A 23,683-nucleotide genomic window follows, 5' to 3' on the forward strand; every position below is an offset into this window, starting at 1 on the left:
AAATGGTACTCCTTCTGAGAACTATATTGAACTTTGTATATAAGGTCAGAATATAAACTATTTGGTTACTCACCCATAAAATGTGAGATAAAGGAAACCAATCCTTTTCCCAAGTTTTAAAAGTTCTCCTCGTCTGTTGGATGCCCCTGTGAGGCGCACTATGCCTACTTTCTTGAGGGTGGAGAGCCACTTGTATGCCTGTTCATCACTTTTCAAAACATCTTCAAAATTCAGGGTAGGTAGCTGGAGTTCTGAGCCCCAGTACTGACATTCTGTGAATTAAGAAAATGAAGAAACCAGATGGGATTACATTGTTTTTAAATACAGTGATAACTTCAGAGAGGGGATACATTCCATGAAGTTGACCTTTGACTTATCATGCAATTTATTAAACTTTAGTCATATTACAAATGCCCAAGTTACCAGATTTTCTCCCTGGAACCGTGCTAGTCTACTTCTACGGCCCCTGCTTGCTACTCTGCCTGATCCATGGCAGGTATTCATTATATCATGTTTGTTGAGAGAATGCAGTTGAGCTTATGGATGGCTCTTGATTTCAATGTATTTAGGGCTTCTGTTCCTTGCACTGCTTAGAAATAACCCTGAATGTGGTGTTCTAACAACCAAGTCATATTGCTCAACTCCAAAGAGATAATAAAATCAGAATGGTGGACTAGAACATCATATGCCTAATCCTGGGAGTGGGGGCGGGGGTGTTTCCCATAATAGGTACAGTTTCTTCTTCCTTATTTCATCTGATAGGAAGCTTTCTCTGGGGTTGAACTGTACTTTGGAGTCAGCAAAAGCTGGCCACAGGGAAGAGAAGATGACAGGTGTGGTCCTGGGGTGCACAGATACCTTGGTGATGAACACACAAGAGATAAAGTCAAATGTGTTCCTTAACTCTCTGATTCCTTATGATTAAATGCTCATAAAAATGTTTACTTAAAAAACACAAAAAGGAAAACAAACATAAAAGTAATTTGATTGCAAACCAGGATCTTCCAAAGGAGGTGGAACACAGAGGAAATATAATTTTGCCAAGGGAAATAACTCAGATATTATAACTGCATTCAGGAAAGATTTAAGTCTAGCTAATCCATTTGATTTCTTCATTTTTCAGGAATAAATTTGCATTAGGAAGGCAAACCTTCCTAACAAGTGACAGCATGGGAATTTATGATCTCAATAATATCTGAGCAAAGCCTCACTTTTCTAACTGGGGAATATTTGTCGTGTTACAGAAAACAACCTTAACATCCCGCCGCTCCCATTTATGAATGAGGAATGGGTCAACGTCCCCTTGTAGGGTTGTAGACTGGAAATCATTCCATCTGATGTCAACATGGCTATTTCTGCAGAAACAGGGGTTTCTTAGGAGTCAGTCAGTGGCCTTAGTAATGAGAAGGTACAGGCAGGTGCAGGAACCCAATTTCTGCTCTTCTTCCAGCTAGTGGCATGAGGACCTTTGCAGAGGTGAATAGGTGTGTGTATGTGGGAAAACCCAATCTGACTATGCATGCATATATTGCCAAAGTTTCTGGGTTATTAAGCCTAACAGCTTGCATAATGAGGCAGAACTTCTGAGGCCTAAATTGCAAACTGTAAATTAGGCTATCCTGGTGGCTGAATTAATTCTTTCAACTATATTAATATTCTTTAGTACTGAATATATTCCACAGGTGAAAGTGACTTTATTATATCTTCTCAGGAAGTCGAGTTTATATCCAGTTACTGATTCCTAATTCCTCCTTTTAACTCTTTTCTCTCTTTGAGACAAACCAGACCTGAAGGAACAGTAGCCTTACCTGTTTCTTCTTTTTTTCTTCTTTTTAAAGCATTGCTTATCCAGTGCTTCTTACATTTGAGAGAACCTTAGAATTTAATATCAACCAAATCACTTTGGCAAAGAGAAGAAGCTCAGTATATGGGCCATTTTGTATTATGCCAAGCAGGTTGGCTAAAGCAATAACAGACAGTGAGGTGTGAAGTTTTGGGATAATGATCATACTTTCTCTTTGAACAGGGGTGGTTTGACATACAAATTGTTGGTATTCCTTGATTGTATCAGCTACTTAGCAATTACCTGTTTGTTTATCTTTTCAATAAGCCTAATAATTTACTATGTCACAAGACCCTGTGATAGGCAGTGGGTTTTAAGGAACTCGTAATCTATGGGAAAATTGGATATGGGGACTGACAATTAAAAGAGAATATATGATAGATGCTAGAGTTGAAATACATTCAGGATACCATGGAGGTATCAGATTTTCTGACTCCTTATCTTATACTCCTTCTAGGATGCCAGCTACTCTTTTACATGCATGATGGTCCCCAGGTCTGTTCCTCATGCCTCAACTCTGTCTTCTAAAATCGAACAGGACTGGTTTTATATGCAAGAGCCTCTTCTCAAAGAGACAATCTACTCGACTTTGTTTTGAATGTTCAATTACATGACTGTTTGCTTTGCCATCCCATTTGTTCTTTTTATTTAAAGTCTCCAGGTTGTAATGTCTGATACAAATCAAGAGAGTCTGCAGAAAGAAGGTGATAAATGTTACAAATAGTGCTTATTGGCTGCCTACCTAGAAAAGTCATTTGGCTTCCAGTCAGGAGAAAAATTTCCTGGGCAAAATGTCAGTGTTAAGGCATGAATAACAAATTGCTATCTTCTCTTTCTAAAGCTTACTCTAAGTAGACCATCTCTAGAAACTTAAACAATATTTAAAACATCTGTAGCTTACTGACCCCACATGAAAAGCATGGCCCATAGAGGATTAGAGGTGGTGGATGTGTTGCTAGACACTCCTCTGGCATTTTCCCACTGGCTTTAGGATTTCCCATCATCTTCCTTTCTCCCTATTAAGCAAAAGGATTGTCTCAACCACAACTGAGGATCTTCCCAGTTCTTGGACACCGACACCGCGATAATCAGGTTGAGGGCAGGTTTTTCCTTCCTGTGCTGACGGCTAGATAGATTAGTATCATCTCCATGCCCATATAGCAAGTGGATTATCTTTATTACAAAGAGTTAAATGATTTATTGATGACCCTTTGTTGTAATATTTAGAAGAATATCTTATGTCCTGTTGAGAACAAACCAGCCTGGAGAGTTAGTATGGTCTAAGGCAAACAGAACTTCGGAGATGATGGAAATATTCTCTATCTGTACTGTCAAGTACTATAGCTACTAGCAACAACATGTGGCTATTGAGACTCAGTGCGCAGCCAGTGGGACTGAGGAACTAAATTTTTAATTTAAATTAACTAACTTAAATTTAAATAGTTACATGTGACCAGTATTGTGTAAGACAGGGCATGAATAAACTAAGAGCATGGAGGCAAAGAGGCCTGGGTATAAATCATTTTCCTGACTCTTACCAGCTAGTTGTCTCCTCTCTGGACTTTTGTCTCATTATTTATAAAATAGCCCTAGTTATATTTACCTTGTAGGTCTTTTACTTACCATGTGGTGAGATCATACAAGAAGCCTCGTACTGAGTACTTTCTAGGTGTTAGGAACAGTGCTAGGTGCTTTCTATATGTTATTTGTTTTAATATCCATAATCAATATATGTGATAGATGCTTTCAATATTTTCATGTTACAGAGAAGGGAACAAAGATCTAAGTCCTGTTGCTAATGATTTGCAGAGCCGGTTAGTGAAATCCAGGTGACAGGTGACTGATTCCTGGATTTATCAACTCCACATAAACATTTGATTCCTTGAAATACTGTCATCATGTATTTTTATGTTCTGTGTCAGAATGTCCGTTGCTTATTCTGTCCCTTATGAAAGAAATGTACCAAATAGAGAAGAAAGCAGGGCAGATTACAATTAGGAACACTCTGTCTGAACTTGCTCAAGCATGGGTGTTGAAAGATAAACCTTGGCTCCTTATCAGGACTTTAAATGCAGAAAAAACATTATGAGAAGGTTCCATGGCACAGCACTGCAACAGCATTGCTTTTAGTGTTTTTTGAAAGGAACTGAGACTTCAAAATCAGCTAGCTTCTCAAACCTATGCCACTGTAGTTCAGTGATCCACATCAGTTTGGCTTTACTTAAGGCCATTATCACTTTCCAGAGAGTTTGGTGACTGTGGCAAGGAATTATAATAAAGAAAGATTGAAAAGAAAAACATTTTCACTAGATGTAAATGTTTTTAAAACTTTGAGTTGTATTTTGACTACTTTATGGATTTAAGAAGCATCTGCTGAGGGCATACACTAAACACATCTGTATACACTTACAGCATGTTTCAGCGAATATGTCTCTACATGAGTCACTTTCCTATTATAGAATAACCCACACCCAGACACAACATGCTCTTCAACACACAAGTACACACACATGATACCCTCATTAAAAAAAATACAGAATGAGTTAGATTCTTTCAAAAAGTGTTTTACTTTACATGTGTAAAATTAACCATATTCACACAGAGATGCTCCAGTTTCAAGCAAGGCCATCAATACCATAGACAGCATAGTATGTACTATAAATAATTCAGATTTACAGGATTTTACTTTCAGAGTGTGGTTACAAAGATTTTTTAAAAATTTCTATACTGTATTTATTTTTAAAAACTATCTCCAAATCTTTAGCAAGTTAAGCATAAAAATAATAGTCATAATGTTTAGAACCAATGAAAATGACAATTTATGAGTTTATATTCATACAAAGAAAGAAATGATAGCTAACAAATGAGGAAAGAAAGTTGGAATTAGAAAATCAGCATTTGGCAATCACTGCAGTAATGGTTAATTCAAGAAATATATTCCAATGGATGTTAAAAATAATGGATGGACATAGGATAAGAAACACAATTTTGTATAATTACGAAGACTTTTAAGTTCTGCAAAGTTTATGATTTTCCAACTCTAGCTCTCATTTTGGTGTGCCCTGGCAGGAGCGTTGCAGAAATCAGTGACCAGGGGCCACAGTCCACTGCCCAGCTGTGTCCTAGTGTCAGCCACTCACACACTTGGTAATGCTAACTGTGACTTTCACAGATGGCATGGTGACGAATCAGTTTCTAAATCTATCATAATATTTCAAATATAAGCCACTCTAATTTTCATGAGATATAAAACTACATTTTATTAAACACACCTGTAAAATCATTCTGTGATATCTGCACGGAAACCTTAACATTGAACATGTAATTTATAAGCATTTTTCAGTCTCCCCCAACTGCAAAACATGACTACTGGGGACCCCAAAGAAAACACGTTTGACTAGAGTAAATCATTTGTCAGGCAAATACATTAAAAGCAAATTTCAATTTCACACTTGGGTCTGGACACAGAGACAGTATGGAAAATGACGGAATATTTAAGGCATGAACCACCTTGTCTAATTTAACTTACGGCCCTACTAATAAATACTTCCTTGAACATGTGCTTCACACATCATAAAGTTTACGAACAGGCTACACGCTGGCTTTCAAGAAACCATTTGTACAAGGTTTCCTTCTTGGGATTAAGAATCACATTCCTGAATCCTGAATTGTATTTCAGGAAAGGAAAGAACACAAAGAAGCTCTTTAGTTACAGATTCATGAGTGCGGCATGCTGAGTTGCAATGTGTTATTTCAAGAGCTTAGGACATTCTGTCCACCTGTAATGAACTGTGCTGTTGGCTCTGAAATAGCTAGTCCAACATGCTGGGGATCAGCCAGTCTCTTACTATCTTTTCCTATAAATAGTTCGTAGGGGTCCAGCTGAAAAAACAAAATCAAACAAGCAAACAAAGAAACAAACAAACAAAAAAAAAAAACAAAAAACAAAAAAAAAAAACAAAGAAACAAAAACCTTGACCCTTAACAGAGATACCCGAGTAGAAATTGGGCTTTGATTCTTCTCTCTGTACTAAGGTGATCCAGCCCTCTTTGAATGGACTTCTACTGCTTGTCTAGTGAACTCTGCATGTCTTTCAAGATTCCGGTCATGTGTCCTCAGTTGCCTTGAGGTCACCCTGAGATGAGGATGTGAATGAAAGCAATTTATTAAGGAGGTGTCCTGGGGGCGCTGTTAGGAGGTGGGGAAGTCAGGCACGGAAGGAAGCCTCTGGAAGGTGTTTTAATGAGCGGGTTACTGCTTTTGGCAACAGAGGTGCAGCGCTCCCGGACCTTATGTAACACTGTAGAATGTGCTTCAGAGTGTCCTACCCAGGGCCAGGGAAGCTGACATGCAAGGCCATCCACACCCACCCCTCACCCAGTGATGGCTGTTCCTCTGGGCATTCACTGACCGGTGGGTCTTTCTGGACGCCCTGTGTATCCTGGCCACGCATGTTCCCTCTGGCAGAGTGGCAACTGAGCAGCAGGAAGCTGCTGGCAAGTACGGGAGGGGCGCTGAGGGGCTGCAGCGAGGCACCTCCAGCCTCTGCAGGGCCTGCAAAGGGGGGGTTAGGTGTCTGTCTTCTCTGGTCCTTCAGCCCAGATACACACTGCAGTTACAGTGCTTGCCACGTGATGCTGAAATATCTTTTCCTTATTCAACACATACTTATTGAAAGCCTCGTGAGGCAAAAGAGATCTCATGAATGAATAAAAGTCGATGTGATTGCTGCCCTTGTGAGGGAAACAGCGAATAAACAAGGAAGCAAACAAATAAGCACATAAAAGTAAACACTGTAGCAAGTGCTATGAGGGTAATGGATGAGGTATATTGGTAATTATTGGGAGGTCAATGGGGAGCCTATTTAGACATGATGGAGCTGAAGAGATGCTATTGAAGCCACATCCTCAGGAGTGAGAGAAGCTAGTCATGCCAAGGTCAAGGGAGCAAGAAGACACGTGTCCTGGCAGAAGGGACAGTAGGAAGATGGGGCATCTCTTAGCTTGTTGGAGGAACTTGAAGTCACTGAGGTAGAACACATGAGGCAACCGGGGCATGTAGCAGATGAGGAGTAAAAGTAGGCAAGGCTCGGTCAGGTGGGACCTCAGCTCTCTCTCTTCCACTGAACTTTAAGCACCTTACAAACTATGACGACCAGGCCATTTATCTTAGTTTCTCACTGTGGTTGTGCCCTTGTTATATAGCCCAGGGCTGGCACCCAGTGGATTTTCAGAAAATGAATATTTTCTGTATCCTGAACAAATTTTTGCTTTGTTCCTAATGACATCTAGAGACAAGAAGCAACCCTTGTACAATGCGATTGCATCCGAGCACACCTTAGTATTTTAAAAGACAAAGAAATACATAAAAAACTTCGACAACGTGAAAAATGTTTCTGAGCATCTATAAAAGATGCTTCGAAACAAGTTTAAGTTGCTTGACAGGACTAACTCATTTTCATTTGGGACTATTAGGTACCTGGCATGTTGTATATGCTCAGCCCTGTGACAAGATGGACCATCTGATGGGAGAAGACAAGAAAACATGAAATATGAAGTGACACTAAATGGCAGTGTGTGATAAATACTTGAGAAAAGGAGAGCTAACATTTAGTGAGCACTTACAATTCCAGGCATTCTCCTAGCCCCTTATATATGGACTGATTCACATAGTGCTTACAGCAACCCCACCTCAAAGGTTCTATTATTGTTCCCATTTTATAGATGAGGAGATAGGCACAAAGATGTGAGATCATTTTGCCTAATTACAGACAGCTAATACATGTCAGAACTGGGGTACCCACACAAACAATTTGACTGCACATATTTAAAAAAAAAGTTGCCTGTTGAAGGAAAACAAGCACCGAAGAGTATCAGGAAAGGAAATTATTATCTCAGACTGCCTTAGAGTTGGCAGGGCAAACAGAAAATTCCTGTTTATCCTCTGTCCTTACTGAAAGGTTACAGAACAAGCTCTTGACTGCTTTCAATGACACGGCACACATCTCCCTATGGAACGGCCCATACTGTTTAAGAGGGTTATATCTTAACCCTTCAGCTGTCTCCAGTTGGACAGCTCCAATAGTCACAGGCTTCTTCCTTATGCTGAGGTAGAACCTACCTTTCTTTTCAGCCCTAATTCTGTCCCCCAGATTCACACAGAACATGGTCATCTTGAAGAAGTGTACAAAGACAGCTCATGTGTTTTCTTTCTAAATAGAGTCTTTCTTCCCCATGTTTTTCATGTTTTATTGTTCCCAAGCCCTGCACTGCCCTCTCTGCTCTCCTCTGGATCATACATTCAAGTTTGCTGATGCCCCAGGAGAGCTCTGCTGTCTTGAAGCAGACACAGTACTACAGGTGAGATCTGACCCATCCTGTATGGTGGGCTCACACTACATCTTCATTAATGCAGCTCCAATTTAATCAATCTTTTATTATTTTTGGCAGTCTCATATTCACTTTTGAGTCAATAGTGACTCATACTAACTTTCCAGTCACCCAAGTCTTTGTTTCCAAAGCTAGTTCATTAAGCACATATATTAAGCATATATATTAATTAAGCACATATAGAGATAAAGATGTTGGTCCAATTTAATAGGGCTATTGTGTCAAAGTTAATAGCTTAATGTTTGAAAGTAACAGATCTGAATTCAAATATGAATTCTGATCCTTCTCATCTGCATGATCCTCAGAAAGTGATATCATTTCTCAGTTCAATTTCTTCATCTGGAAATTATGGGATGAAAATAACCAGTGGGGTCATTGTTAAAGTTAAATGAGATGGTATCTATGAAGAGCTCACCATAGTGTACTTGATGAAATATGCACTTGAAGCAGAGCATCTGAACGTGGCTGGAGGAAAACACTATAATGACTGTTCTTATTGCACGCCCACTCATCACTAGTTTACTCATACTCCCTAGCTGACTGTTTCTCGCGGTCCTCTGTCATCAAACCTCCCACACTTCCTCTTCCTACTCATGCTTAGTTGACAGCTTTGCTTCTTTTCATTAAAAAAAAATAGAAGGACTCAGAAGAGAACTTTCATACACATCTATCACCACATTCACCAATCTGCTTGCATCCATGTCCTTATTGCCATTTGATGTAATGAAGACATATTTGTAAATTTATTGATCACTCTCCCTACCAAGATGTAAACTTCTTAGGGACAAGGCCTTTGTTTTTCTCACCACTGCACCCCTAGCACCTAGAACAGTGCCTGGTATATAGTAGACACTCATTAGGTACTTGCTGGATAAATTCATAGTACATGGTAGATGCTCAATAAATGATTACTAATCTTAATTATTTCCCTAGATTCCAACTGTCTAGTAGGGAAGATGGCCAATGCACAGACATCGACCCTTCATTGCAGTAACTGCAGTGACACACAGAGAGGAGCCCACACAAATTGCTATAACCACACAGAAGCAGGAAGATGAATGGTATTTAATAGAACAGATGCTCTTTAGTCAAATCTTGGCTCTGCTAGTCCTTGTCCCTTGGATTTTAGATGAATTACTTCATTTCTATCAGTCTCATTTTTCTCATGTGTAAGATGATTGTAATTATAATGCCACCTTTGTGAAGATGTTTAGAGACTCTGCTTCCTCCTGGTTTGAGCACATTTTTATCTTGGGTCCTTTTCCTTTACCTTCCATATTGAGATTATCTACTCATATATGGCCATGAATTGTGCCTTGTTTGGATCTGGAATTTATTTCAGCCAAGTATTTAGCTCACACATGAAATATATTTGTTGACTGCTGGTATTTTTTATCTGTAGCAATCCTTAACTAATTAATAGATAACATAACTGCTTTCTTCCAAGTTTGCTGACCATCCCAGCTTCAGCAAACATTTCTAAGTCACAAACTGAAATTAGGTCCATAGTTGACCAGTCTTTTTACTGCCATCCTTGATTTTATTGAAGTCAAACTATCTGCCAGGAAGGTGAAATTTTGGTGCAGACTTCGAACCAATGTCTGAAAGATTAAAATCTTTCTTATGACGATAGTTCACCTCTCAGCCAATCTCATGTTTTTAACGAGAAATATAACATGATTCTTCTCCACATAAGAGGGACTCAAGCATAAGATATCATGCCACGGTTGTTTATCTCTCCTCCTGTTCTTACCCAAGTGCTCTTTGCTCGGCCTCTGCTCCTGTGTTCATGGCTCTCTAAATTGGAGGGAAATGTGGCAGGGAAGGGACCTGACTGGTTTTGAGCACCCACAGTGTGCAGTCACTGTGTGATGTACAGTACTTACATTTTATCACCTATTCTTCACATCCCAAAGCTGAGAAGATTGCTTCTTTTACATATAGAAAAAGTGAAGCTCAGGTCATTTATGAAACTAAGTCAAGTTCACAAAGCAGAGTCAAAACCAGATCTACTGAGTCCAAAGGCCATTCTCTTTTCATAACACAGTGTTTCAAAGATGAAGAGCTTTCTTAGCATACCACACTATTTCACTTTCTCTCCTGACAGATTCTAACAATCTCTTTTGAAAGATGTATATGCTTCTATTGTTATATTGTAGCCTTGCATTTAGTACAACTAGTAAAATTATATCTATTTCTTGGGCTGACTTTGTTTCTTATCTGTAGCTTATGGTTTGGCTCAGGGATAAATATAAATAAAGGGTAGAATCATTGGTAAAGGGCTTCCCTGGGATGTGAGTTGGATCTTGCAAGATCGACCGGTGAAGAAGTTTAGCGAGACAGAATGAATGGCATAAGGAGAGCTTGGATAAAAGTAGGAACTCACACACTTCTGGAGGTGGCACCAGATTGCGGGATAATTGGAAAGCCCCAGGAAGACTTTGATTTCATTGTGCCACAGTGAGGTACAGAGCAAGGGGGGAGAGAGTTGATGGTGGGAGTCGAAAATTAACCTACAGAGTTGTGCAAGCTGGGTGTGAACACCGAGGCCGTGTTATTTCAGTGACCGGACATGAGATGACAAAAGGCTTCAACTGAATTGTTGGCAAGAGAGAAAACCTACATAATCTTTTCTTCCTATAACCTCTTGAGTATCAATCTTCCTTGGGAAAACATATGATGTCCATAGAATCTTGAAAACCAATGGGGGAAAAGGAGAAAGATATTTCACTAATAGGAGTCAGCATTGAGTGTGTGTGTGTGTGTGTGTGTGTGTGTGTGTGTGTGTAAACAGGTGTAAGAAACTATAGAGACCAGTCAGTCCTAAGAGGATTCTTGGCCTTTTGGGCATCTGTATGTCTTCTTTGGAAAAAAATGTGTACTTAGATCTTCTGTCCATTTTTAACCAATTTTTTTTTGTTAGTAAGTTGAGTTCTTTATATATTTTGAATATTGACCCCTTATTAAATATAGGACTTGCAAGTATATTCGCCCATTCAGTAGGTTGCCTTTATGTTTTAAAGATGGTTTCCTTTGCTGTGTAAAAGCTTTTTAGGTTTTATTATCTTTTCTTATAAAACAATTTATCATATTTTCATTAGTTTATCTTTGGGCTCTCTATTTTGTTCTACTGATTTATGGGTCTGATTTTACATGCATACCATGCTGTTTTGATTAATATAGCTTTGTTGTATACTTTGAAATCTGGGAACATAAGAGTTCCAACTGTGTTCTTTTTTCTTAAAATTGCTTTGGCTATTTGAGCTTTTTTGTTGTTTCATATAAATTTTAGAATTATTTCTTCTAGTTCTGTGAAAAATGCCATTGGAATTTTGATAGGGATTTTATTGAATCTGTTTAGTACTAACATTGGATGATATTATGATATTTTGCTTTAGGAAGTTAAGTAAAAAAAAAAGAGAATTTTTAAAAAGAATATGATTAATGTCTCTTACTCAAGATTTTAAAAAGTAACAGCATATAGTTTTAAAAAAATATTTCTCTAATATATCTCATTGTAAAATAGACTTTAATATTTATCTCTGGCCCTGTCATATGTGTTTTTCAGTTAGAAATAAGAATGGAGATAAAAAAAGCGAAAGGAAGACCTTACATAGCATTTACAAGTGAAGTGAAAAACAAGGCAGATGACTATGGGAACAACCTTCAGACTACTTGTGCCCGCTAAGGACACTACAGGACAAATCTCAGGCTGTGAGTCTTCCGTCTTGGGATCACTGACAGAACAAGGGTGATTCCAACGCATGTAGGGATGTTAGAACCTTTGTTCTTATGCCCAAGTCTACCAAGTTCAATGCAGAAGTTGACTGTAACAATAAATGATAGGTAATTCAAAAAGAACAGAGAACATTGAAAGACATCAATTAACCCAGAGGAAAAATGAAGCAAAATATGCATGTATGAACTCAAAGACATTTCTATGAAAACCAGTAGGTCCCTTTCACATATAATAGGAAAAACAAAATAGAGATTCGTTTCTTAAACATATGAAAACTTTGAGCTATTTCACCATGTATGTGTCAGAGGGTGAGCCTGAGTGACCTCAAGGAAGGAATATTTATTTGGTCTTTCTTTGGGAAGGGAATATATCAAGGTATGTGACACGGTGGCTCAATTGCTCTTTTGCAGCTGTTTTAATAGAGCTGTTCTGAAGCCATGCTAACCTGGCAGCTGTGACACCATTGGGACAGTCTAAGGCAGCCTGAAAAACACAACCTGCCATACCTTTTTATAATTACCGTGCAACATGTGAAACCAATAACCTGCCCCACCTCTGCCTTGCAATGCAGACTCCCAGCCCTGGGGGTTCAAGAATGCTCCAAGGTGGGGCAAGACTTAGTGATGGGTGAACTATCACATGGGAGTTAGGTATATTTAATATGTATATTACTCGCTAATTTTTTTAAAAAGTGATTTTTTGTTTTTTTGACAAATCTGTAAAAATAGTGCCTGCACCAAAACAACTCTGTTCCTTGCACTATAATAAAAATATTTTTCTTCAAGGTAACACATGGCACTCTGCAAGAAAGGGGAGCTCTGTTCCTTCTTCCCTCCCACCACTGCCATGGGCAAGCCACAAGAGTTTAGAGCGTCCTGACAGTCATTTGGGAGTTTTCACTCCCTCTTGCAGCATATTCCTTTTGAAACAGACGAGGAGGCTATGGCTGTGTACTGAAGGGAGGTAATCTCGTGAAAGACACAGGAGAAATTTTGCTTTGCCATCAAAGGGGCATATCAAATTGAGAGGAAATGTTCTTTTCTGACTGTGCAATGTACTCAGGCCCTGGGTTGCTGAGAAAACTGAGCAGACGGCTTCCATGGGAAAAAATCTTCTGAAAATCACAGCCTTTTAAGTTTCAATTTGCAGTAACAAATATTACTAAAGTCAGGGAATAATATACAAATATTTTAGTACTAACTGAGAGAGATAGAACAAACATTCATTCTGATACTGAGTGTTAACAAAAACCAAAATTTTAGATTGGTATGTATTTAACATTATATTCTATATTAATTTTTTTCCACGTCAGTCCTATCAGTTATGCTATGGGAATTTTGCACATTGAAGGTAGTCACAAAAATGAGTGTGTAATCATGTCAGTTTCACATGGAAGCTAAAGTACAATTACATAAAAAAATCTTTGTATTTCCAATGTGCTATTAAGTTTTCAATTTTCATCCATATGTTTGGACATGTGCAGATGTTAGTTTTCATCGATCCATTTTTAAGTTAGTAGAGATTAAAGAACAGGACCACCAACCTTCTATCCTGTAGATCAATATATGTTTCTCTTTCATACAAATTCTAACCCCATCCTCTCTGCTATTCCCTAGTTGAAGCTCTCAGCTCTTTTATAGGATCTTTTCTAGGCCATGCCATGGTCACCCGGCTCCCAGTCACTCCCCACACCAGTTCCTTCAGTACAGATGACCAGACCAAGACCTTTCGGCAACACAGATCCAATCACTTCACGGTCTTTTGTAAAATAAATACAAACAAAAAACCAAAGGCGTCCATCGGCAGAGGGAAGGAATGCACCAAGACAAGAATAAAGCTAGGAGACGTTTGCAAACTGGTAAGCATTTTGAGAAATTATATGCATTTGGTAAAAATGCATATACAGTAGTCCCTCTCTATATTGCGGTTCACTTATCGCGACCTCACTGTATCGCGGGATTTAAAAAAATATTATGTTTAATTACTTATCATGGGTTTTTTGCTATATCGTGGGATTTTGCGGTACTGTATACATACACTGTTAAATTTATGTAGGTTTAAGAGTGTAGAATATGTTTAAGAACATAAGTAGTGTTTATAAAAGTGTGGAAAAGGTTAATAAGGGAGTGGGAAAGGTTAATAAGGGACTGGGAACAGTTTGTAAGTGTGTGGGAAGGGTTTATAAAGCCTTAAAATATAGATAAATACTAAAATAATTATAAAGTTCCTACTTCGCGGATTTTCACCTATCGCGGGGGCATCTAGAACATAATACCTGTGATAAGTGAGGGAATACTGTACAACTCTGAAAATATAAAATGCATTCCAAAAAGAGAAACCCAAAGCAATTGCCTCATTAAATTTATAAAGATCTTAAACTCATTTCTCAGGCTTTATAAGGAACATACCTGAATTCTATGTTGAGAAAATGTCCTTATCTAAGGGTTTAGGACAGAGACTCTTAGTATGGCACTAAAGCCACTTGATGTTTTGGCCCCTTCCTCCTCCTCTGTGGCCTGACAATTTTAACTTCATCCGCATTAAACTAATTTCAGTTTCCTAAGCCTGTCTTGCTATTTCACACTTCTGTGATTTTCCACAGGCCTTTTCCTCTGCTGAAAATTTCCTTACTTTCTACCTTTGCCTGACAAACTGATTCTTCAAAACCTAGCTCAAGCATGACCTCCCTTCTGAGGACCATTTCCTTATCTCTTCAAATTCCTTCCTCTGTGTTATGGTTAACCTGCTACGCATGACATAATGGACTTAAAGTAATGCATAGTATCTATTTGCTTCCATGGCTAGTTTATCCTTCTAGACTCAGTTAGTCCTCGAGGATAGAACCCATGTCTTTTTTAAACTTGGTATTTTCTTAAAGAGTTTCCAGCACAAAATAGGTGCCCGATCTATGTGCCACTAAAAAAAAATTATGAGGGAGTGATGATTTACCTATGTCTTCCTCCTGGCTATGTCTTTCCCATGACAAGAGCTTCTTTAGGATGCTTATCATCTGCATTTTCATTTTTGACTTCAGCATCTAGTGCCAAGGAAAGATCAAGGAAAAGTCTACATCTTGATGCCAGATTTTAAAAGACTTTCCTCACTCAAAGGAAAGAGCAGAAGAGGAAAAATTGTCACTGAGGGCTAAAAGCAAAACAAAATCCCTTCACAAATGCATCTGAGTTTGTTTATATATTCAGGAGTACAAATGTTTGAAAATACGCGATGGCAGTGAAATAGGGTGTGAGAGTCTATGGGCAAAAAGCCATGAAAGCAATATTCCAAAATGGCCCATTAATTTCTTTAACCCACCAACTGCACAGCTTGAGAATATATTTAAAAAACCTGATCTTGTTTTAAACCATTAAAATATTTTCCAGTGGCTAAATAGCAGCCAGTTCTCCTTACATTATTCATGACTGCAGTTGGTCGGTGTGATCTGTTTTTTCCACTGCTTAACTAAGTATAGTGTCATTTCCATTTTGCTACTACCTGATAGTATTGAGAAATGTAAGGTATAAACTTCAGTCTTCAAGAAATTTTAATGGGGGTGGCCATATTTTTTTTACAATGCTTAAGTTAAAATAATAAAAAAAATTTGCTTTTATGCCCTGAGATAATCAAGAGACAAGTCTGAAGGAAATTAAAGTAAAATCCCACAGGATTACAGAATTAGGGCAGGGTTAAAGAAAAATATTTTGAGTACCAGAAGAAATTTAAAATAAATAAAGGACAATAATACATTAATGATTCTGCTGTTTGACCCAGTTGCTACTCAGTTATGTAACTGGAAAGCCCTTGAAGTATCTACCAATGAAGTCACATGAGAAGGCAGAACAAACACATTTCCATGGGTGTCCTCATGGGTTCTACCAGGTAGCTGGGCTAGATAAATAGGAAAATGGATTCCTGGTAGTTTAGACAAAAACCACTAGAACAGAATCTTGTCAGTTGTCGGAATGGTGAGACTAAGGGAATAAAAGAAGCTAGTTCTCGACAAGACTGGCCTATAATTCAACTGGAAGGGGACAGTATCATACCCTGTTGATAATCATAGGACAAGGTGAAGCTGTGTGATTCAAGTTGACTAATTCACAACATCTCCATATCCAGTAAACTGTTTAAAGTCTAGTGTTTAAAACCATGGAGAGTTACCTCACATGTTTGAGAATTTCAGAATTGGAAGGAGTAAGGTAACATCCCTATCTTGGGATATGGCCCAGAATTCCCAGAGAGGTGTTACAAATTCAACAAGGCTAGTCAGTTGCTCAAAGAGGCAGAAGTCCAATATTTCTGGTTTACAGTGTAAAGGAAAAGAAAGTTCAGGGAAACTTCCCTTGTCAGTGTGTTTGTAGTAGTCAAGATTCTAGTAAATACCTAAGAATCACCATGCTTTTAGATTTTGCCTTTGACCCACATAATGTTATGAGACAAATCTTCAGAATACACAGAGAGTAAATTATTAACACTTCCCACTTCTTTCCAGTGCCTCTGCTTGAGCTGTAATTATTGTGTGTCTCCTAAAATTCATATTTTAAAAAGAACTTTCTATCTATGTTAAGTATTTAGTTTATTTTGTCTCTGCTCAAAAATAAAGTCTTTTTTTCTATCCAATCCATTTGTTGCAGATTTTCTGAACATTTATGTGGTTACAGATTCTCCTGAGACCCATATAAACGCTCACCAGGCAAATTTGCTGCGCACACTCACACACAGATGCTCTCATTTACACACAACGCTATACATCCCTTCATGGGGGTTCATGAATTGCATAATTTTATCTGTAGATACCAGGTTAGGAATTTCTGCTTGGTTGATGTGGTGTTATTCTGGCCTTAGGCAAAATTATTAAGAAGGGCAATGCTGGTTTACCCCACAGTTTTGCAGTGAACACTTCTGGATTGTTTGTGGTGTGCCAGGTTTTGTGGTATATGACAAGGATACATGTTTATTGTGTTTCTTTTCATTTTGTCTCTTTAGAATATCTAGAACTGATCTGTGTTTCTTTCATCACCCTCCAAATGATCTGTGTGGTAAACCATTGAACATGCCACATAAATACCGTAATATTTTAACAAAAGCACAGGGTTTGGATTTGCTTCTGAACAAATGCCTTACTGTACAAGTTTTAAAAGACATTGAAGACCATAGCAGAGTTACCTGGTAAAAACAATTCTCCTTGGAGCTTTTCTCTGGCCTGCTGCGAAAAGCATCTTTTCTTCAGCCAATCAGCTTCAAATTCACTGTAATGCTCATTTGGCCACGTGATAAGAACCTTATAACACAGAAAGCAAATATCACCTATGTGCCTATTATGCTTCTATATACTCCAGTCCTCCACTATTGCCCTGTTTCTGAATGCTTTTTAAGATAATCAGGAAATCCATTTCTTCTCTCTCTTTTTTTTTGTCTCTGTACACACAGGCATAGAATAAGCTTTTGGAAAACAGGGGCACTGAAAGCCAAGGGGATCCATCTGAGTTCTGAGACCCCTTAAATATCACACAAAAAATAAATCCTGACTAGATCTGACATTCTTGTTTTATATTCTCTAAGCCTGTGGTTTTCAAACTTTCTATGATGACTTGAAGTTGGATATCACTTAACAGTCCTGCCAAGAGTGTCAGAAATAGTAATGATGTGACCCGGCAGATAATAATAATAGCACAAAAATAACACCATTTTGAGGGCATGCTGTATAATAAGCACTGCAAACACACCTCATTTGTCCTCACGCAAGTCTAGGGAGAAGGTACTACTATCACTCCCATTACTTCAGGTGAGGAATGTAAGAGTAAATACTATTTCCATGGCCACATAGCTAGCAAGTAGTGAACCCTACGAGGAAGCCCTTGAGTGGAGATGAAGACAAGAGTGGGAAGAGGGTGACCTTGTTGGTCACATTTGCTTTCTGTAACTATCCTAATAAATTTGGAATAAAGAAACAAGGTGGTAGCCACATCTAGCTTGTGGTTTGGGGAGGTATGCTTTTGGGAATCCTAGAATAAGCCTTGCACGTCTACTCACTAGTTTGAGTGTTTATTATGTGCCAGGCACTATGTTAAACATTTTTAGTCATATTATCTCATTGAATCCTCCTCACATCTGCTCTCTGAACAAATTCTGTTGATATACCTATCTTACGGATGAGTAAACTGAGGCCCAGAAGCATTCTTTTGTATAGAAATAGTTTGATTGTGTCTTCAAGGCTACCATTCACTGAAAGAATAATGAGTAATGCTGTATACTTTATTAAAAAATAGTAGCAGTAATAAAAATATTAGTAACAATAACAACAGAATCTTTCATTTACCGAGCAGGCTTACTTTGCACCAAGTCCTATACAAACCTGATCCTATATACGATCAAGTGAAAAACTAATTCATTATTTAAATTATGGAAGACTAGCCCCTTTATTTATCTTAGGAAAGAAGGGAGAAATAGAGCTAGTTTAGAGATAATTACCCTTTTTTGGTCAAATGACAAGTCTTTAATACCAATGTTCACATCAAGGGATTCCACGAGAAATTTCCGTGCTTTTGCAGAATCCAGGTAGCAGTTGGGGCACTGGCAGTTGTCCCTCAGCCACACAGCAGGGTAGAACGACTCTGTACCATCGTGCCAGAGGATCTGCATCAAATGGGCCCCATCCAGCACTTCCGCCTTCTGGATGGCGCAGTGCATGTTTCTGGTCTTGCAGGTAAATCTTGTCAGCTACCTGCTTTGACAAATCAGTATTAAAAAGAATCCCAGGCAGATCAGGTCTGAAGTGGACCTCTAAGAGCATGAACAATTCAAGTGGACTCTGGTTTAGGCTATTCGCTCACCTGCCAGAGTTCGAGGTTTGACTTATCGATGCTGGGACCTTTGTTCTGGTGAGAGTATTTCATATACTGTCAACAGAAACACAGTGACTGAATCAACAAGATAAATGTCCTGAGTCAGGATCCAAATGAAAAGAATTCCTTGTTTTTCTCACAGACATGTTAGATAATAAGTTCAGAACCAATGGCATGTGCACTTTTATATTGGTATGAAAGCTTTGGAATTTTTTTAAGGGGGAGATATGCTCTACAAATTGAAAGCATAACAATCATACCTACACTATTTTAACTGATGCCCAATTACACACACTTTTTGAAAAAAATGTTTCTATCATACAAAATTGGTAATGCATTTAAAAAAATTTTAAGAGGTACTGTAATCCAGGACATGGTACTGCTTCTATTCTAGCACTTATTATTATTATTTTTACTTATATAGTGCATTTTCTCAATGTAATATAAAATTTCCTAGGCTCTGCAAAGAACTTGCTAGTTTGTTCTCTGAGGTTTTCTGTTTTAATAGAGTGCGCCTTGATATTTTGTTTAGTTTAACCCTTTACTGAATACATTCGTGAGTTTACTTGGAAACACATCACTTACTTTTATTGAGAAATCCACTAAATTTAAGAACATGCAGTATTGACAGAAGGGAAATCAAGTGAAAGAGAGACACTGTGGAGCTATGAACTGAGCACCTCAGTGTTAATTCTGATTCCAATCATTACTATGAATTTGACCTTCAGAAATCATATTAGTGTTCTAAATCTCACTTTCTTCCACATAAATTCTGTTTCTAGAGTCATAAAAATAATTATAATTAGCTCATCATTAATAGAAGGTCACATTTGTCAATGGAAATAAGACTTTATTGTCTCGGGATGAAGGAGAGGCAGACACACACACACACACACACACACACACACACACACACACACACACACACACACACACACACACACACACACACACACACACACACACACACACACACACACACACACACACACACACACACACACACACACAGTGACTGTTACCAAGTATCTTCTATGCACCAGACACTGCATTGTCAATAGCGGAGGATTCAGTGACAAGCAAGACAAAATAGCCCCCTGTCTTTCTTGAACTTATAGATAGAAAACTTTGTACATCATTAAAAGCACTTAAAAATACTTTAAACAACATTAAAACAGCTGTTAGGTGATTGTTTTATATATACTTCCTCAAATCATTAGCCTGGATAATGTAGTCAGGTTATAAAGCAGAGCCAAGATCAAAAAAAAAAAAAAAAAAAAAAAAAAAAAGACTGCTTTCTCCATTTAGCTAAATCCCTCTAAAGTTATCTCATGATGGAAAGAAAATGCAATGTATTGGGATTCATGTTTATTTCTACCTGGAAACTCCTATCTATTTTTTTTCTCTTTCTCTTATTTTTAGATTTTATTTATTTATTTCTAGAGAGAGGGAGAGAAACATCGATGTAAGAGAGAAACATCGATTGGTTGCCTCCCAAATGTGCTCTGACGTGACTGAACCCATACCCAAGCACTTACCCTGACTGGGAATTGAACCAGCAACCTTTCAGGGTTCCATTTTCTCTTAATAATTTATATAGCAACAGGAGAACATTATTACCTAAAAAATTATAAAAAATATAATTTAGCACAAACCTGGGTGTTTATCTCATAGATTCAAAAAGAGGCCCTCGGGAAGTCCAAGTATCAGTTTCTCTGTGGAATGAGTGAGTAGCGAATTTAGTTTCCCTGACAGAAGGGGAGGCTGGCAGGTTTTCTCATATGATTGGCTTCAAAAGACAGGGATGATTCCAGTAAGTCTGGGATAATATAACTAGTCATTAAATGAACAAAATGGAAAAATGTAGTAAATTTTTATCTAAGTCAGGGGTTAACAAATATTTTTGTAAAAGGGAAGATAGTACATATGTGAGGGTTTGCAGGCTACATACAGTCCCTATTGCATACTCTTATTTTATTTTTACAAACAATATAAGGATGTAAAAACTATTGTTACCTCACGGGCTATGGAAAAATAAGCTGTAGGCCGTATCTCGCAGTAGGTTGCCTGTCCTTGACCAAGTTGTCTAAGTCATGCTTTTATTACAGTGGAACATAACCATAATTAAATACTGAAAATAGTTATCTTTTCCCTCCTCATATATAAGGTTAAACTTATTCAAATATATACTAAGTATCTTATTCCTGCCTGCTGCACAAGAGAGTACAAAGGTCACCATGAAGTTTTAGAAGTCAGGGAAATGTGAGATAATTATGAAGTCAACAAAAAATAAGGCTGGGCCCAAATGGCATTTGTAGTTGTCTGAGAGGTTCCAGGTTGCTTTTTTAGAGAAAATGGCTATTTGAATGACTCTTAAAGGATCTGTGATTGATGTTGCTGAATGCATATTGATCTCATTATTTTTCTCTTCATTCTTTCATGCAAGCATGTGACTAGTAATTAGCTATATTTCACAGCTTTTCCCATAGCCAAAATTAGTATGCAATATAATACTGGCCAATGAAATATATCTGGAAGTTTCTGGATGGAAACATTTTTTAAAGTAAGTAAACTTAGCTGCCCCATGACGTTCTCCCTTCTTCCTGCCTGGAATGTAGATGTGGTATTGGCCACGGAGCAGTCATTTTGCAAACACAAGGCAAAGAACAGAAGGTTAAAATATAAAAGTAGCCTGGGCTCTCCTTCGTTCTGTGAAATCATATTACCAGTACTGGACAGTTGTGTCTGGATTTGTTTTTACACAAGAAAAAAAACTCCTTACATATGTAAACCTTTATATGCCAGTTTTTCTGGACACAGACAGGTTGGATTACAAGCAGAAAAAATTGTGAAAGGTCCATTCCAAGGAGAAGAGACAGAATGAGCCAAGGAACTAAGATTTGAAAATAGGGAGTTTGAAAGTATGTTTGAACTAAAATATCGCTTTGCTCCAGCTAAACCATATTTTTATTTAGTTTAGCTGGAGCCAAAGGCTATGAGAGAATATACAGATTATAGGAAATTAAAAGGCGCGCTGTCATCAGATCAGGAAGCACTATGGACAAAGGAGTTTTGGCTTAATTCTGTTATAAATGGAAAATTTTAAATATTTCTTTCAGGCAGATGATTGAGAAGGGGCATAACACTGAGAGTGTCATAGTCTGTAGAGGGCTGGTAACAATACTAGAATTAGAGAAACTGTTAGGAGTTTCTTTTTTTTTTTTTTTGTGGTAACCCTGTTAAGAATATGTGAGAATGGTGGGAATAGAAGTGTGGAAGGATAAGGTGGGAGGTGTGAGCAACATTGTAAAGTTATATTTGAAATTGTTTCTCAGTTTTTGTCCTCATAAATTTCATTGGCTCTTTTATTAAAAACCGTTTTATGAAAAAGAATGACTTTGTTTTCTTATTCTACAAGAAAACAATTCTTCTTTGAGCTTGTTTAAAAAGAGCAATTACTATAATCTATTGTATTAAAGATAATCAAGAAATGCAATACAGAATGCAGTTGTTCGTATGGACAGCCCTATGAACATGTGGGTGTGTTTACTAGGCAAGCAGTTATACCAAGATTTCCTATAATACAAGGCTATGCTTTTTCAGTGAGTGGAGAGCAGACAGAGAGAGAGGAAAGGGTCTGGTCTCACAGCAAATAAATATCAACAGGGATGATGGAGAGCCCAGAGGCAAAATAGAAGCAGGAAAAAAATATGTAGATCTATATTAATTTGTTTATCTTGTTATTCTCTCTGGTATTTAATCTATTTATAAACTGATGGATTAATCACTTGCTAAAATAACTTGCCAAGAATCAAAGGCAAAAAAATCTCAAAATATCAACATATGCAAAGTAAACATACATAGCTTTCAAACTCATCTTTTAAAAAATTTTTGATTTATTTATTGTTTTACTCTTACAGCTGTCCCACTTTTTCCCACATTGCTCCCCCGCAGCCCACCCCTTCTCCCACAATCAATCCCCACCTCATTGTCCATGTCCATGGGTTATTTATACATGTTCCTTTATTAAACCCTTTCCCTACTTACCCCACTTCTCTCCCTCCCCTTCTCCCCCCTGGTAACTGTTAGTTTGTTCCTCGTTTACATGCCTCTGGTTTAGTTTTGCTCATTTATTTGTGTCGTTCATTAGTTTTCTGTATTAAGTGATATCATATGTTTTTTTTTGTTGTTGTTGCCTGGCTTATTTTGCTAAGCATAATTCTCCCTAGTTCCATCCATGTTATCACAAATGGTAGGAGTTTCTTTTTTCTTTCTGCTGCATAGTATTCCATTGTGTAAATGTACCACAGTTTTTTGATCCACTCATCTACAGATGGGTACTTAGGCTCTTTCCAGCACTTGGCTATTGTAAACAGTGCTGCTATAAACATAGGAGTGCTTAAGTTCTTCTTTTGAATTAGGGTTTCAGGATTCTTCAGGTCTAATCCTAGAAGTGGAATCACTGGTTCAAAAGGCAGTTCCATTTTTATTTTTTTTGAGGAAATTCCATACTGCCTTCTATAGTGGCTGCACCAGTCTGCCTTCTCACCAATAGTGCACTAGGGTTCCCTTTTCTCCACATCCTCACCAACACTTGTTGTTTGTTGATTTGCTGATGATGGCCATTATGGCTGGTGTAAAGTGGTATTCATTGTGGTTTTTATTTGCATCTCTGATGGCTAGTGACATTAAGCATTCTTTCATATGCCTGTGGACCCTCTGTATGTCCTCTTTGGATAAGTGTTTGTTCAGTTCCTTTGCCCATTTTTGAATTGGGTTGTCTGTCTTCTTGGTGTTGAGATGTGTAAGTTCCTTATATATTTTGGAGATCAATCTCTTGTTTGAGGTATCATTGGCAAATATGTTTTCCCA

At 37.9% G+C, this 23,683-nt stretch overlaps 1 protein-coding gene across 5 annotated transcripts in view; it reads right to left on the reverse strand.

Moving 5' to 3' along the window:
• BBOX1 (gamma-butyrobetaine hydroxylase 1) overlaps positions 1-23,683 on the reverse strand; it is a 56,093-nt gene that overhangs the window by 27,843 nt on the left and 4,567 nt on the right. For 2 of the 5 annotated variants that reach the window (XM_090263136.1, XM_090263121.1), the window contains exons 2-4: positions 18,438-18,690; positions 17,133-17,247; positions 74-272 (exon numbers count right to left, since the gene is read on the reverse strand). In XM_090263136.1, coding sequence (XP_090119262.1) covers positions 74-272; positions 17,133-17,247; positions 18,438-18,656 — 533 coding nt within the window. In that variant the 5' untranslated portion in view covers positions 18,657-18,690. Of the gene's footprint in view, positions 1-73; positions 273-17,132; positions 17,248-18,437; positions 18,694-18,799; positions 18,866-23,683 lie in introns of all 5 variants that reach the window. The other 3 variants (XM_090263128.1, XM_090263113.1, XM_090263143.1) reach the window with 2 other exon arrangements.

Source organism: Furipterus horrens, unplaced genomic scaffold, assembly GCF_987537825.1.
Source record: "Furipterus horrens unplaced genomic scaffold, mFurHor1.1.pri manual_scaffold_2, whole genome shotgun sequence".
Classification (NCBI taxonomy): domain Eukaryota; kingdom Metazoa; phylum Chordata; class Mammalia; order Chiroptera; family Furipteridae; genus Furipterus; species Furipterus horrens.